At 51.4% G+C, this 12,159-nt stretch overlaps 1 protein-coding gene across 3 annotated transcripts; it reads right to left on the bottom strand.

Annotated features, from left to right (window-relative positions):
• Positions 1 to 1,413: 1,413 nt before the first annotated feature.
• SNRPA (small nuclear ribonucleoprotein polypeptide A) lies at positions 1,414 to 12,071 on the bottom strand. 3 transcript variants are annotated; one of them, XM_032324088.1, is made up of 7 exons: positions 11,842 to 12,068; positions 11,299 to 11,391; positions 8,258 to 8,430; positions 5,900 to 6,079; positions 4,062 to 4,235; positions 3,631 to 3,719; positions 1,414 to 1,794 (listed from the first exon to the last, which is right to left on the bottom strand). In XM_032324088.1, exons 2-7 carry the CDS (start codon positions 11,369 to 11,371, stop codon positions 1,635 to 1,637), a joined length of 849 nt encoding a protein of 282 aa, XP_032179979.1. In that variant the 5' UTR covers positions 11,372 to 11,391; positions 11,842 to 12,068; the 3' UTR covers positions 1,414 to 1,634. The 3 variants fall into 3 exon arrangements, with proteins under 3 accessions (XP_032179979.1, XP_032179980.1, XP_032179981.1); XM_032324089.1 differs by lacking the exon at positions 11,842 to 12,068 and adding an exon at positions 11,478 to 11,590; XM_032324090.1 differs by lacking the exon at positions 5,900 to 6,079 and having other exon boundaries at positions 11,842 to 12,071.
• Between the last annotated feature and the right edge of the window lie 88 nt (positions 12,072 to 12,159).

A 12,159-nucleotide genomic window follows, 5' to 3' on the forward strand; every position in this document is an offset into this window, starting at 1 on the left:
ACAATAAAAACCAGGATCTACTGACCACAGAACCCGTGGTTGCCAGTGTGGTGGGTGAGATGTTTCCACTTGCCATCGGCAATAAAGACTTGCCTCTTAGTGGAGACAACAATTCCTTTCTCCCTTCAGTCTTTCAGATCCTGAAGGAGAGAGACTGTATTTGGTGCTGTAAGCCTTTATCACTGCAAATGCTGATGTTTCTCTTTAATAGAAAAGAGCAGACAGAACAGGAGCACGCTTGGGATTAGAGCCTCCACAGATGAAAACCAGACAGTACTGAACACTGGCTTCAGAAACTCATTTCTGTGGTCAATTTTCTACTTCTGGCAAATGTTCTCATTTTTCTATGTGCATGGAGTGAGAGTCTTAAACAATACATATATGTATTTTTTAGTCCATTAAAAAAATTGCCAGGGGTGCCTTGTTAAGTGTCTGATTTCATTCAGCTCCTGATCTCAGGACCCTGAGATCGAGCTCCAACTCAGGCTCCCTGCTCAGCTGGGAGTCTGCTTGTCCCTCTCCCTCTGTGCCCTCTCCCCATTCTTTCTCGCAAAAAATTAAAAAAAAAAAAAAATCTTAAAAAAATTTTTTTTTCCAGATCAGGTGTGTAACAGACTGTTGAAGAAGGTCCCTCCTTTGATCTCCCGTCTTACCCATAGCTTCAGCTGGGTTACATGACTGTCCAATCAGAAATTCCTTTTCCTAGACTCCCCTGCAGCCAGGGGACTGGAGGGCGTGGTTCAGCCACCTGGCCAAGGCTCCTAGCTGGCGGATTGCCAGCAGGGAAGATTAGCGCTGTTTGAAGTGGCCACACCCTTTGTGCCTGGTCAGTGGCTTCCCATGTGGGAACGGCACTTCCACTCCTTCCTGAAGGCCGGGCTGCAGCTCAATCAGAGACCGCAAACCTCAACTCAAGTGTCTCAAACCCAGGTTACCCCTCCTTCTATCCTTCCAATGAGTACCTGAGCATCCAGTTCCCTTCCTTTTTTTCCTGAAGTATCCAGCATAGTTTCTGGGGCCTGTCACTATCACAGAGGCATTCTTTCTGAAGATTCAAAAAAGGCATAGAAAAACCTCTTTCTTGACACTCTTATCATGTTAGAAAAAAAAATACAAATCTACAAAATGAATAGTGTGCCCTTAAATTTAGGTGGCATCCTTGCATAGTACACGACCTGCCCAACTGTACATGGCAGTCGGGGTTTCCATTTCCTGCTCTGAATGCTCAAAGGAGACAAAAGAGGAGTTTTTCCAAACTGGTAAAGATGCCTAAAGCTTAGACAAAGTTACTACACTATTCTGTGTTTCCCCAGGGTTGCAAACCCCAACATGCTAAGAGGTCCAAACACCCAGAATATTCTGATGTGTAAGAAAAGAAGGCACAGAGCATAAGAAAATAAAAACGACAAATGGTTGTGAAAAACCGAACCTCAAAAAAACCACTTTAATTCCGGCCTAACAGCGCCAGGTGCAATGTCTGGGGACAGACTCTGGGTACAATGCTGTGTGGCGACCACTCACTCACACACGGCTCTGAGAAGGCCCCCAAGGGGGACTTACCTTCAGGGGGCTGAGCCAAGGGGGGAAGGGGTGGCCCCAGAACAGGGGGCAGGGGCAGGCAGGGGGAAAAGGTGCTACTTCTTGGCAAAGGAGATCTTCATGGCATTGTTCTGGGTGATCTTGAAACCCTGCAGTGCGTCCCGAGCGGCCCCTGCCTGGACCTCATTGTCAAACTCCACAAAGGCAATGTCGTGCCGCCCAGGGACCAGTCGGACCTCCTTGAAGCCAGGGAACCTGAAAGAAGGGAACAGATCTCAGGGAACCAGACTCAGCATCCCGAATATTCTGGCATTGGGAGCGTAGAGGCCAGGGATGCCGCTGAACATCCCACAATGCACCACAGGCGATGATAATCCAGCCCCCAGATGCACACAGTGCAAAGTGGAGGAACCTCAACAGAAACAAGTACAGGCAAGACAAACGTATCATTTAAGGAAATATTTTAACGTGAACACCTATACCTTTGTAACCTACAACTTAGATCAAGAAACAGGACACGTGGGGCACCTGGGGGGCTTAGTCAGTTAAGCATCTGCCTTCAGCTCAGCTCATAATTCCGTGGTCCTGGGATGGAGCCCCAGATTAGTCTCCCTGTTCAGTGGGGTGCCTGCTTCTCCCTCTGCCCCTCCCCCTGCTTGGGCTCTCTCTCTCTCTGCCTCAAAGTCTTTTAAAAATAAAAGCAAATTCTTAAAAAATTAAGAAAAAGAAACAGGAGGGGTGCCTGGGTGGCTCAGTGGGTTAAGCCTCTGCCTTCGGCTCAGGTCATGATCCCAGGGTCCTGGGATCGAGCCCTGCATCGGGCTCTATGCTCAGCAGGGAGCCTGCTTCCCTTCCTCTGTCTCTGCCTGCCTCTCTGCCTACTTGTGATTTCTTTCAAATAAATAAAATCTTAAAAAAAAAAAAGAAAGAAAAAAGAAAAAGAAACAGGACACTGCCCCCCCATGTCCTTCCCCAATCATAACCTACCCACCCTGTTCCAGGAATAAACACTACCCTTTTTACGATCCTGTTTCTCTCATTTCCCCGTTTTCTTCCCTAACTTCCTTCCCCATTGGGCAACCATGCTCGCGGTTGCTGGGTACACTTTCTTCTGCCGCTGTTCTTACAAAGTACGTATTGTTTTACAGAAGGATATACGTGTGATACTGTTTTTTTCTGTCTTACGGAGTTTCGCAAAATTCCCTGTCGGCACTGTCACACAGAACCACCTGTGCTGCTCTGTTCCTCCGACTTGCCCCAGAGCAGACCACAGTCGAGGAGCGCGTCTGACCTCTCCCATCTCCCGGTGCTGCCTCCAACTCCCCAATTCCCCAGCAGCCGGAGGAATGAGGTCCATCCACACCCCTTAGCACTTGTCTTTTTTTTTTTTTTTTTTTTTTAAGATTCCATTTATCTATTTGACAGAGAGATTTATTTATGTGACAGGCAGAGAAGCAGGCAGGGGGGTGGGAAGCAGGCTCCCCTCCGAGCAGAAAGCCCAATGTGAGGCTCGATCCCAGGACCCCCAGACCACGACCTGAACCGAAGGCAGAGGCTCAACCCACTGAGCCACCCAGGCGCCCAGGACTTGTCTTAAAAGAGTTTAGGGGGCGTCTGGGGGGCTCAGTTGGTTAAGCGTCTGCCTTGGGCTCAGGTCATGATCCTGGAATCCCAGGATCCCGCTCCCTGCTCAGCAGGGAGTCTGCTTCTCCCTCTGACTCTCCCCTGCCTTGTGCTCTGGCTCTCTCTCTCTCTCTCTCTCAAATAAATAAAACCTTCCAACTGCTCGGTACCACCTCACCATTATTTTATATGCACCTAGCATTTTTCTGATTTAGAGACTGGAAAGAGGCAGCCCAGGGGCTCCCCCACCCCTCACGAAGTCAAAGAAGGTCCCGCACTGCTACGCCCTAGGCTTGCCACTACTGCACCTCCGTGGCCATGGGCCTGGCCTCAGTTTCCACATTTTAGGCCTCTAGTCACTGTCCTGTCTGCAAATCCCAAGCAGGCTCAGGACGCCACCAGCCTGGACATGGTGCCATCTCCTGGCCATCGCCCTCTGGCCCCTGCCCAGCACCCGGCCCCACTTACTGGTTGAAAAGCATGGACAGCATGAGCTCGTTGGTCTCCTCGGGCAAGTTGGTGAGGAATAAGATGTGATTTGGTGGATTTTCTGAAAGCTGCAAGGGAGTGACAGAGCCATGAGTCTAGTGGAGGACCTATTGCCTTTCTGTTTCCCAGCACCGGCCTGCTTGAATTCTTTCTGGGCCCTTCACCCGACATCCCTGAGGTTGCCTATCTATACCGCCTTGTCCCCACCAGGAAGCAAGCCACAAAGAGCACTGCTGTAGCCATCGGCAGGTTCTCTGCAGTTCATCGAGTCTGACTAGATTCTGGTCGCCCCTCCAGCCTCACCCTGACCACCCGAAGCTCCGCCCCCATAACCAAGCCCCCACCCGTCCCTGTTTTTTCCCTTTGCCCGTCCCAGCTATTTATGACACCCAGGAGAAGGAGACACTTACAGGCTGGGCAGGCGGCATCTGGCCCGGCATAAGCTGCTGTGGGGGCAGGGCCCCTGGTGGGATCTGGCCGGGAGCCAGGCCTGGGGGCGGGATCATGCCCGGAGGCGGCATGTAGGGAGGCTGGCCGGGCATGTGGTGCATGATGCGGGGTGCCTGGGTCATCGGGGGCATGCCCTGCGGAGAGAGGACGGCAGGGCTGAGCGGGGCAGGTGTGATGTCAACAGGAGGCAGAGAGGACTAGAGCTCGTCGGGAGACCCAGGGTGTGAAAGCCACAAAAGGAGAGAGCCCAAGGCACCCATGGAGACAAAGGTCACCGGAAGGAAAATGGATGAAGCAAAACCTACATGAGCACAGGCTATATTTTTCCTTACAAAAACTCACCTGTGTGGGGGAAGACACCTGCAGAGAGGAACAGACAGTGGAAGGCAGAGTGGGAGGGGCTGGGCAGGGCAGATGCCAATTGAGAAGGGAGGCGTGGTGGGGAGAAGGGAGCCAGCTGGAGGGAGCACAACTCCGACCCCCAGAGGAGATGGGGCAGCCGGAGCGGGAACCACAGCTGAGGACTCAAAGGCGGACAAAAAGCTGGGTGCAGAAGAGGGGAGTGGGTCAGAGCAGGGAAGCAGAGCCGTAACACCAACCCCACTGCTGATGCCAGACAGAAAGGGAGCCAGCATCGGCGAAAGCTGGACAAACAATATGTGAACCAAGCAGCAGAGCCAACGTGGAGACCCCAAAGTAAGGAGAAGACTCTCTGAAGTATCTTGTGCTTTTCTCCATTCTGTTTAGAAAACAGGATGTTTCTACTTCTCGGGCCCTCACGAAGGTCATGAAGAGATTTTCCTGTTTTCTTCTAGAAGCCTTATTGTTTTAGCTGTCACACTGAGGTCTATGATTCATCTCAAATTAACTTTCATAGCTGAGTAAGACTAATACTTTGCCTCATAAATATGGACCAACTGGTCCAGCACTGTTTATTAGGGAGAAAAAAAAGTCCGTTTACCAATGGACCTTGTTGGAGCCTTTACTGGCTGAGAAAGCCTGTGTGGACCTTTTCAAGACTCTCTTCTGCAACCTGGTCCATCTTCCTCCCCAACATCACATTACCTTGATGACTACAGTGTCCCCCCACCGTTTTATCCTCCTCTCCCGCCTTGCCTTGCCTCTCCGCACACCTGTAGAAATGGACTGTCAATGCCCCCCAAATTCCTGCTGGCATTTTGACTGGATTTGTGTTGCGTGTTAGACCAATCTAGAGGACTGGCATCTCAAGTTTTGAGTCTCCCATCCATTTACTGAGTTCACCTCCCACTTCTCTCAGTGATGTTCTATATTCTATACTTTTAGTGGGTGGTTTCTGCACACCTTTCGTTACATTTAATCCTGAGGTATTTTCAAATTTGGAGTCTACTTGTTTGTTGCTAGCACAGAGAAATAAAACTGATTTCTTCCACACTGATCTCTCTGGTGAGCCTGCTAAATTAAATTCACTATTTAATCCAAAAAAGTTGGTTTGTGGTTTCCTTTCGATTTTCTGCATAGACATTAAGACACAGACAACAAGATCAAGGTCAAGGGGAGAAAAACTAAGAGACAGACACACAAGATAAAGAAAGCTTCTGCAAAACTGTCAGACAAGCATGGAGGCACTTCCAAGTGCAGACATCACCCAGCTGTGCTATCCCTCAATGAGAGGTGAACAAGTTCTAGAAGGAAATGGAAAGGGAGGGAGCCAGAACCCCAAGGGGAGCCCTCCCTGCCCCGACTGTGCCCACATGCCAGGCCTAAGGCTAAGGCAGGCCTGATGGAGAGAGGTCAGCATCTCTTGGCCCTGGCTTACCGGAACGGGCCCCTGGACAGCCCCCACCACAGGGGTGGCTGCCCCACCCTGCACGGCCTTCTTGGCTGCTGGGGTTTCCTGGCTCTTGGGCTTCCTCTTCTCCCGCTTGCGGTCCCGCTCCACAAAGGTACCCTTCATCTTAGCAATGATATCCGAGTCAGTCTTTGCATACTGAATGCGCTGCCAAACAGAGTACAGAAGGGTGAAGAGCGTCGATCTCAAGGCCTAATTGCCTGGGTGCAAAAGCAGACCTTTACCAGCAGCTCAGTGAGTCCAGTTATGGAAATCGCATAGCCTCAACATCCTCATCTATAAAATGGGGACTGTGGAGATTTCCCACTGGAAAAGATGACCATAAGGCCTGAATGAGTTTCAGTGCTTGGAATAGTAGCTGACACACAGTAAGTGGGTTGCTGGGATTTTGAAGGGAAGATGGGACAGTCCTGAGCATTGGGTCAAAGGCAGAAATCCGAGGAAACAGGGCCAGGATAGGAACATTATGCGGGGAAGGGGTGGTTCCAATCACACAAGAGTTCAGACCTCCAAATGTGCTTGGGTGACTCAGTTGTTAAGCATCTGCCTTCAGCTTGGGTCATGATCCCACAGTCCTGGGATCGAGCCCCACATTGGGCTCCCTGCTCAGCGGGAAGCCTGCTTCGCCCTCTCTCACTCCCCACCACCCCCCCCCCCGTGTCCCCTCTCTCACTGTGTCTCTCTCTGTCAAATAAATAAAATCTTAAAAAAAAAAAAAAGTTTACACCCGCAGGCTAAAGCTCATTCTCAGCAGATTATGGAGACCCTCTACTCTGGGGGTACAGCAATGAGCCCATCAGACAAAGGCCCCACCCTCATGCTATACTGAAAGAGAATGAAGAAAAAGATTATAAAGTGTCTGGCTCAGAGCATGTGACTCTCAATCTCAGGGTTGTGAGTTCAAGCCCCAGGTTGGGCATGGAGCCTACTTTAAAAAAAAAAAAAGATACGAATCAAAAATTTCAGAGTGTGGCTAAGAGAGGCCTCAGTGAAATGACACTGGTATAGAAAGGGAGGGAGGGAGGGAGGGAGATTCAAGGAGGGAGGGAGCAAATTTCACTGGTGTGCTGGAGGCAGCCCTGGGGCCACATGTGGAGAAGAGCCTGTGGGGAGCAGGGGTCCAAGCAGAGACCAGGAAAGCCTTGGGAGAGGAGGAAGAAGCAGGCCGCTGTGAAGATTCCAAAGGCCAGACCGGCTTGACAGACTCCTGGACAGAATTCTACTGCCAGGGGGCGCCTGGGTGGTTCAGTAGGTTAAAGCCTCTGCCTTCAGCTCAGGTCATGATCCCAGGGTCCTGGGATAGAGCCCAACATCAGGCTTTCTGCTCAGCAGGGAACCTGCTTCCTCCTCTCTCTCTGCCTGCCTCTCTGCCTACTTGTGATCTCTATTTGTCAAATAAATAAATAAAATCTTAAAAAAAAAAAAAAGTGTCTGAAATGCTCTGAGCAGTGATCTGGGGAGCAGGGAAGGAGGACTGACCCAGTAACATTATGGTCTTTATACTTCAAGAGCGAATTCCCAGCTGCCCCAGAAAAGCTGTATAAGATGCAGCAAATCTGGGCTCACGCCCAGAGGTGACAGCAGGCAAATCAGTGCCCCATCCACACAGAGGGAGAGTTCCAGGCTACCTCACCACTCCAGGGGCCCACTGTCTTCCACGGGAGGTGACCCACCTGGGACCTGGACATACCAGCATTTGCTGTTCCCTCCCCAAGGGAGCTGGTTCAAGGAGGCGTGTTCCCATCAGGTGAAACTCAGATGATAGAGGGATAAGGGAAAGGGCCCCAAGAACAAAAGATGGCTGCCAGCGATCCGACAGGAACACTAGTAGAGGGCGGGCACTTTAAGCCATTCTCTACCTTCCAGAATGCAGCCCCCTGGCTGTGCATGCACATGGTCTCTTGAACCCCAATCTACCCGTTTCTACCCATGCCCGGCCCCCACCTGGTCGGGGCTGGAACTCCTGCACATGCAGTCTCCCCTAAACTCCGGCTTCTAATCTATGCTCCCCAATAGCCAGAGGCATCTCCCTAAACACTTCCAAGGCTCCCCAGCACCCCCACCCCATGCTCACCCTTCTCTCCAGTCAAACCAACTTGACCCACTTCCTCGACTGCAGATGCTCTCGGTTATCTAACACTTTCTCCCCCGCTTTCCCTAGCTAGTCCTTCTCCTTTGTGCCTCACATCTACTGGGTACCCCATCACTGGCTCCAGCACAAAGAACAGGAAATGCTGACAAACAGCCAGAGAGACTCCCGACTTTAGGGGACCAGACTACAGGTGACAAGAGGTCCAGACCCACCCAGTCTGCCACAGCACTCACCATGGGCTTGTCGTAGAAGGGGAAACCCTGCATGGAGCGCAGGGCGTTGGTGGCACTGCTGACCTCCTTGAAGATGACAAAGGCCTGGCCCCTCATCTTCAGGCTTCGGGAAACCAGGATATCCAGGATCTGGCCAAACTGGGAGAAGATGGCATAGAGGGACTTCTTCAGCTCTGCAGGGGGAGAAAGGGAAGGCCCATGGGTGACTGGAAGTCTTGGTACCTGTCCTTGGGGGCTGAGATCCTTTTTCAGAGCCGAGTGAGGCCCAGAAGGAAAACCAACAGCCACCTGACACAATGTCACAGGTCAGGAACCCCTCAAGGGCCAGCAGTACGAGCAGCAGCCAAGAACACTGGGGTGAGTTTGGGGGCTCCTCTGAGAGCACAGACGGTACCAACACCTCCTGCTTGATGAAGAACAGGAGGCCCACGTAACAAAGGGCCTATGACAAATGCTCAATAAACGTAAGCATGCTTTTTCCGGTCACTGGCACCTTGACCCAGGTCTGGGTGAGGTAGCCCTGGCCAACTTCTCCAACCTCGTCCCCCCATACTCCACCCAACTCCCCTACTCCCAGTCACACTGGCCTCACAGCCCTTTCCCAGGCCAAGACATGGATGCTGCCTCAGGACCTTTGCCCAGACTACTGCCTCCACCACAAGAACCTTTCTCCTGTTGTGTCCACTGCTGTCTCCTTCTAGTCAACCAGGTCTCAGTAACAGTGTTCCCACTTCAAAGGCCTCCCTCTGACCATCCTGTCTTAAAAAAGGTGCCCTGTTGCCACTCTCCCCACTCCTCGTACCCTACTTGCTTTTCCTTTGCAGTCTTGCCCACCTCCTGACCTCAGATGTGCTTACTGGTTTAGGGATCCTTCCTTAACCACGAGCCCCTCCCAATTGCTTACTGCAATACGCAGACTTTAGACTTTAGCGGCCACCCATCTCCAAAAACGTTTGTGTGAGTAAAGATACCATTATATGTTTTACAGAAAAAACTTCACCAAATTCTCACAACCACTTCATGAGATAGTGTCTGTAACAGTCTTAATTTTACTAAATGGAAACAGATGCTCAGAGGATTGTCAGGGGCTCCGGAGTGCCCCGGAGGTACTGGGAAGCTACAGAGCGGGACCCAAGTCCATCTGAACCCCACACCACTGCATCTAACAAATGACCACACTTGATAGGGCACCTAGATGGCTCAGCTGGTTGCACGTCTATCTTCGGCTCAGGTTCTGATCCCAGAGTCCTAGGATTGAGCCCAACATTGGGCTCTCTGCTTGGTGGAAAGCCTGCTTCTCCCTCTCCCACTCCCCTCACTTGTGTGCCCTCTCTCACTGTGTTTCTGTCAAATAAAATCTTTAAAAAGAAAAGTTACTCCCCTGGACTCTGGGCCTCTCTCCCTTCTCCCCTCTTGCCCACTCAAGTTCAGTCTCCATACATCATTCTCACACCAGACTGTGTCCCTCACCTGGCTCCCAGATGGCCTCAGGACAAAGTCTAACGGCCTACCGCCCACAAGAGACCAGGAACCATCAGGGTACTACTCACTGGAGGGTTCTCCCTGGACACAAGCCTCAGTCACATAAAACTACTTGTTATTTCCAGAATGCCTCAGGGTCTCTTTGGCCGTTAGACATCTGCCCATGTTGGTCTAGGTTCGGAACACTTTTCTCCCTCACCAAACATACACATAGCTTCCTCTACCTGGAAGGCTTCTCTGAAATGTCTCCTCTTCTATGAGAAGGAACAAATGCCTCTGTCCAGGTGCCCCACTGGCTGGGCACCATACTCTAAGAGCACATACAGGGGACTTACATGGCTTGTCTGGTTTTCTTCAACGGTAACTTTATTGGCAACCTCAAACTTAATCCCAGCAAACTCCTTTGGCTCTCCCTGAGAATTTTCTTTTTTATTCGCCCTCCCCCAAGACTTTTCTTAAGGGGATAAGAGACAAATTTTACCCAGCCCTTACTAACGACTAGATACCATATAAGGAAGCACTGCATAGATGATGTTTGGCTCAGGTAATCCATGTAACGTCCATGCAAAGAAAGTACCAGGACTTTTTTGTTCAGTTTTCAGATATAGAAAATGAAATTCAATAAACATGATAAAGAAAGTGGAAAAAACACATCTAATGTCAAGAATCGAGTTTTTGGGACGCCTGGGTGGCTCAGTTAGTTGGGCAGCCGCCTTCGGTTCAGGTCATGATCCCAGTGTCCTGGGATCGAGTCCCACATCGGGCTCCTAGGTTGGCGGGAAGCCTGCTTCTCCCTCTGCCTCTGCCTGCTGCTCTGTCTGCCTGTGCTCCCTCGCGTGGTTTCTCTCTCTCTCTGACAAGTAAATAAATAAAGTCTTAAAAAAAAAAAAAAAAAGAATCGAGTTCTTAAGCCGAATTCCACGCTGGTGGCCTCAACCCCTTTATCTTGCTATGTGGCCTTTGGCAAGTCACATCACCTGAGTCTGGTTCCTAATCTGAGAAAACGGTGTTATAGCTCCTTCCTGAAGGGCTGTTGGGAGAATTTAAAGTAGTAAAGATGTACATATCAGTACCTGATGATGGTGTTAGCGATGTTACTATAATTCCGTCTTCTTTTGGAAATCAGACACCTCCATTGTGGGCTGATCACTGAGAATACCACCATGACCAAGACCATCCCAGTGCTTACCCTCAAGGAGCTCCCAGATCAGTGCAGACAACTAACAGCCCCAAACAATCAGGGCTTCAAAGGGACATGTCCAAGGCCTATGGGAAGTCAGGGGCAGGCACCTGAGCCGTAAGGGGACGCCAAAGGGTTCTTGGTGGAGTCCTGTGAGCTGAGAGGTTCAGGGATGAACCACAGTGACCAGGTTAATCGCTAGACCGTTAAGATGGACTGTAGGAGCGTTAAAGACACAATGAGCAGCGTGTGCAAAGGCTGAAGGATCAACTGACAGTTTGCCTGGAGAAGGCGAAGGAAGACACGTGAATGCGGGGGATGGAAGAAGGGGCCAGCTCCTGCGAGGTCACCTGGAGTCTGGACTATCCCCAGAACTCACCATCCTTCTTGATCTTCTCGTTGAGATTGTTGATATAAATAGTGTGGTTGGGGCGGGTCTCGGGAACTGCCATGGAGAGATGCCGAGGTAGAGCTGAAAGGAAAAAAAAAGAACTTCAGCCCTGGGTTTCTCCAAATCCTGTCCCAAAGCGGGCTTAACGGGCTGCTCAGGGATCTTACTGCCAGGAGGAAGTGACGAGAGGCGGGAAAGCTGCACAGCTCGGAAAACAAAGCGAAAGCGGTACCCCGCTTCTCCCCGCGTGGTAGAGGGACCTCTCTAAAGGTCTACTACGAGTCCCAAGGTGCTCTACGTGACCCAGTAGGCGGGGCGTCCTAAGTGGCGAATCCCATTGGCCTAGGAGCTCAAAGGGCGGCCCGGGAGAAAAACCCGGATGTAAGAGCCAGTTAAGTAAAGAGACGACTCTGAAGCGCCCTAACCTCGCGCAGCGGGAAGATAGTTTCCCCCACGAGGCGCGAGAAGGCCCAGGAGGCAAACGCTCCCCTGGCCTGGCGTCGATGGCCGCCGTCGCCCAAGATTACTCACCAACAGAGCCGCAGCTCCAGCAAGCGCCGCCGCGTAGGTTTCTGAGCGTCGACTACAAAAGCTTCCTCTCCTGATCCCGCCTTTGTCTTTCTGCAAGCCAATCCCGCGCGGAAACTCAGTAGCTTGACCAGTCAGAATGAATCTCGCCCCTGGGCCCAAATCTTGCCAATCAAAACGACATTTGGGTTCCCGCCTCGGCAGAAAAGCCCCGCCCGACCCGTCCTGAGGGTCTAGGGACCAATCAGCGAAGGCCCACCCTCACGCGCTTCTGACCAATGGGGAAGCCGCTCGCCCTTGGGCAGCTTCCGGGGGCGGTCC

The sequence above is a fragment of the Mustela erminea genome, chromosome 19, assembly GCF_009829155.1.
Source record: "Mustela erminea isolate mMusErm1 chromosome 19, mMusErm1.Pri, whole genome shotgun sequence".
In the NCBI taxonomy this organism is placed as follows: Eukaryota; Metazoa; Chordata; class Mammalia; order Carnivora; family Mustelidae; genus Mustela; species Mustela erminea.

Coding starts and splice junctions, on each gene's coding strand:
- SNRPA (XM_032324088.1), bottom strand. CDS start 11,371: ATGGCAGTTCCCGAGACCCGCCCCAACCACACTATTTATATCAACAAT. Junction 4,236..5,899: donor CTGTCCAGGGGCCCGTTCCG/GTAAGCCAGGGC, acceptor CTCTCTCCGCAG/GGCATGCCCCCGATGACCCA. Junction 1,795..3,630: donor CTGTCCATGCTTTTCAACCA/GTAAGTGGGGCC, acceptor CCCTTCTTTCAG/GTTCCCTGGCTTCAAGGAGG.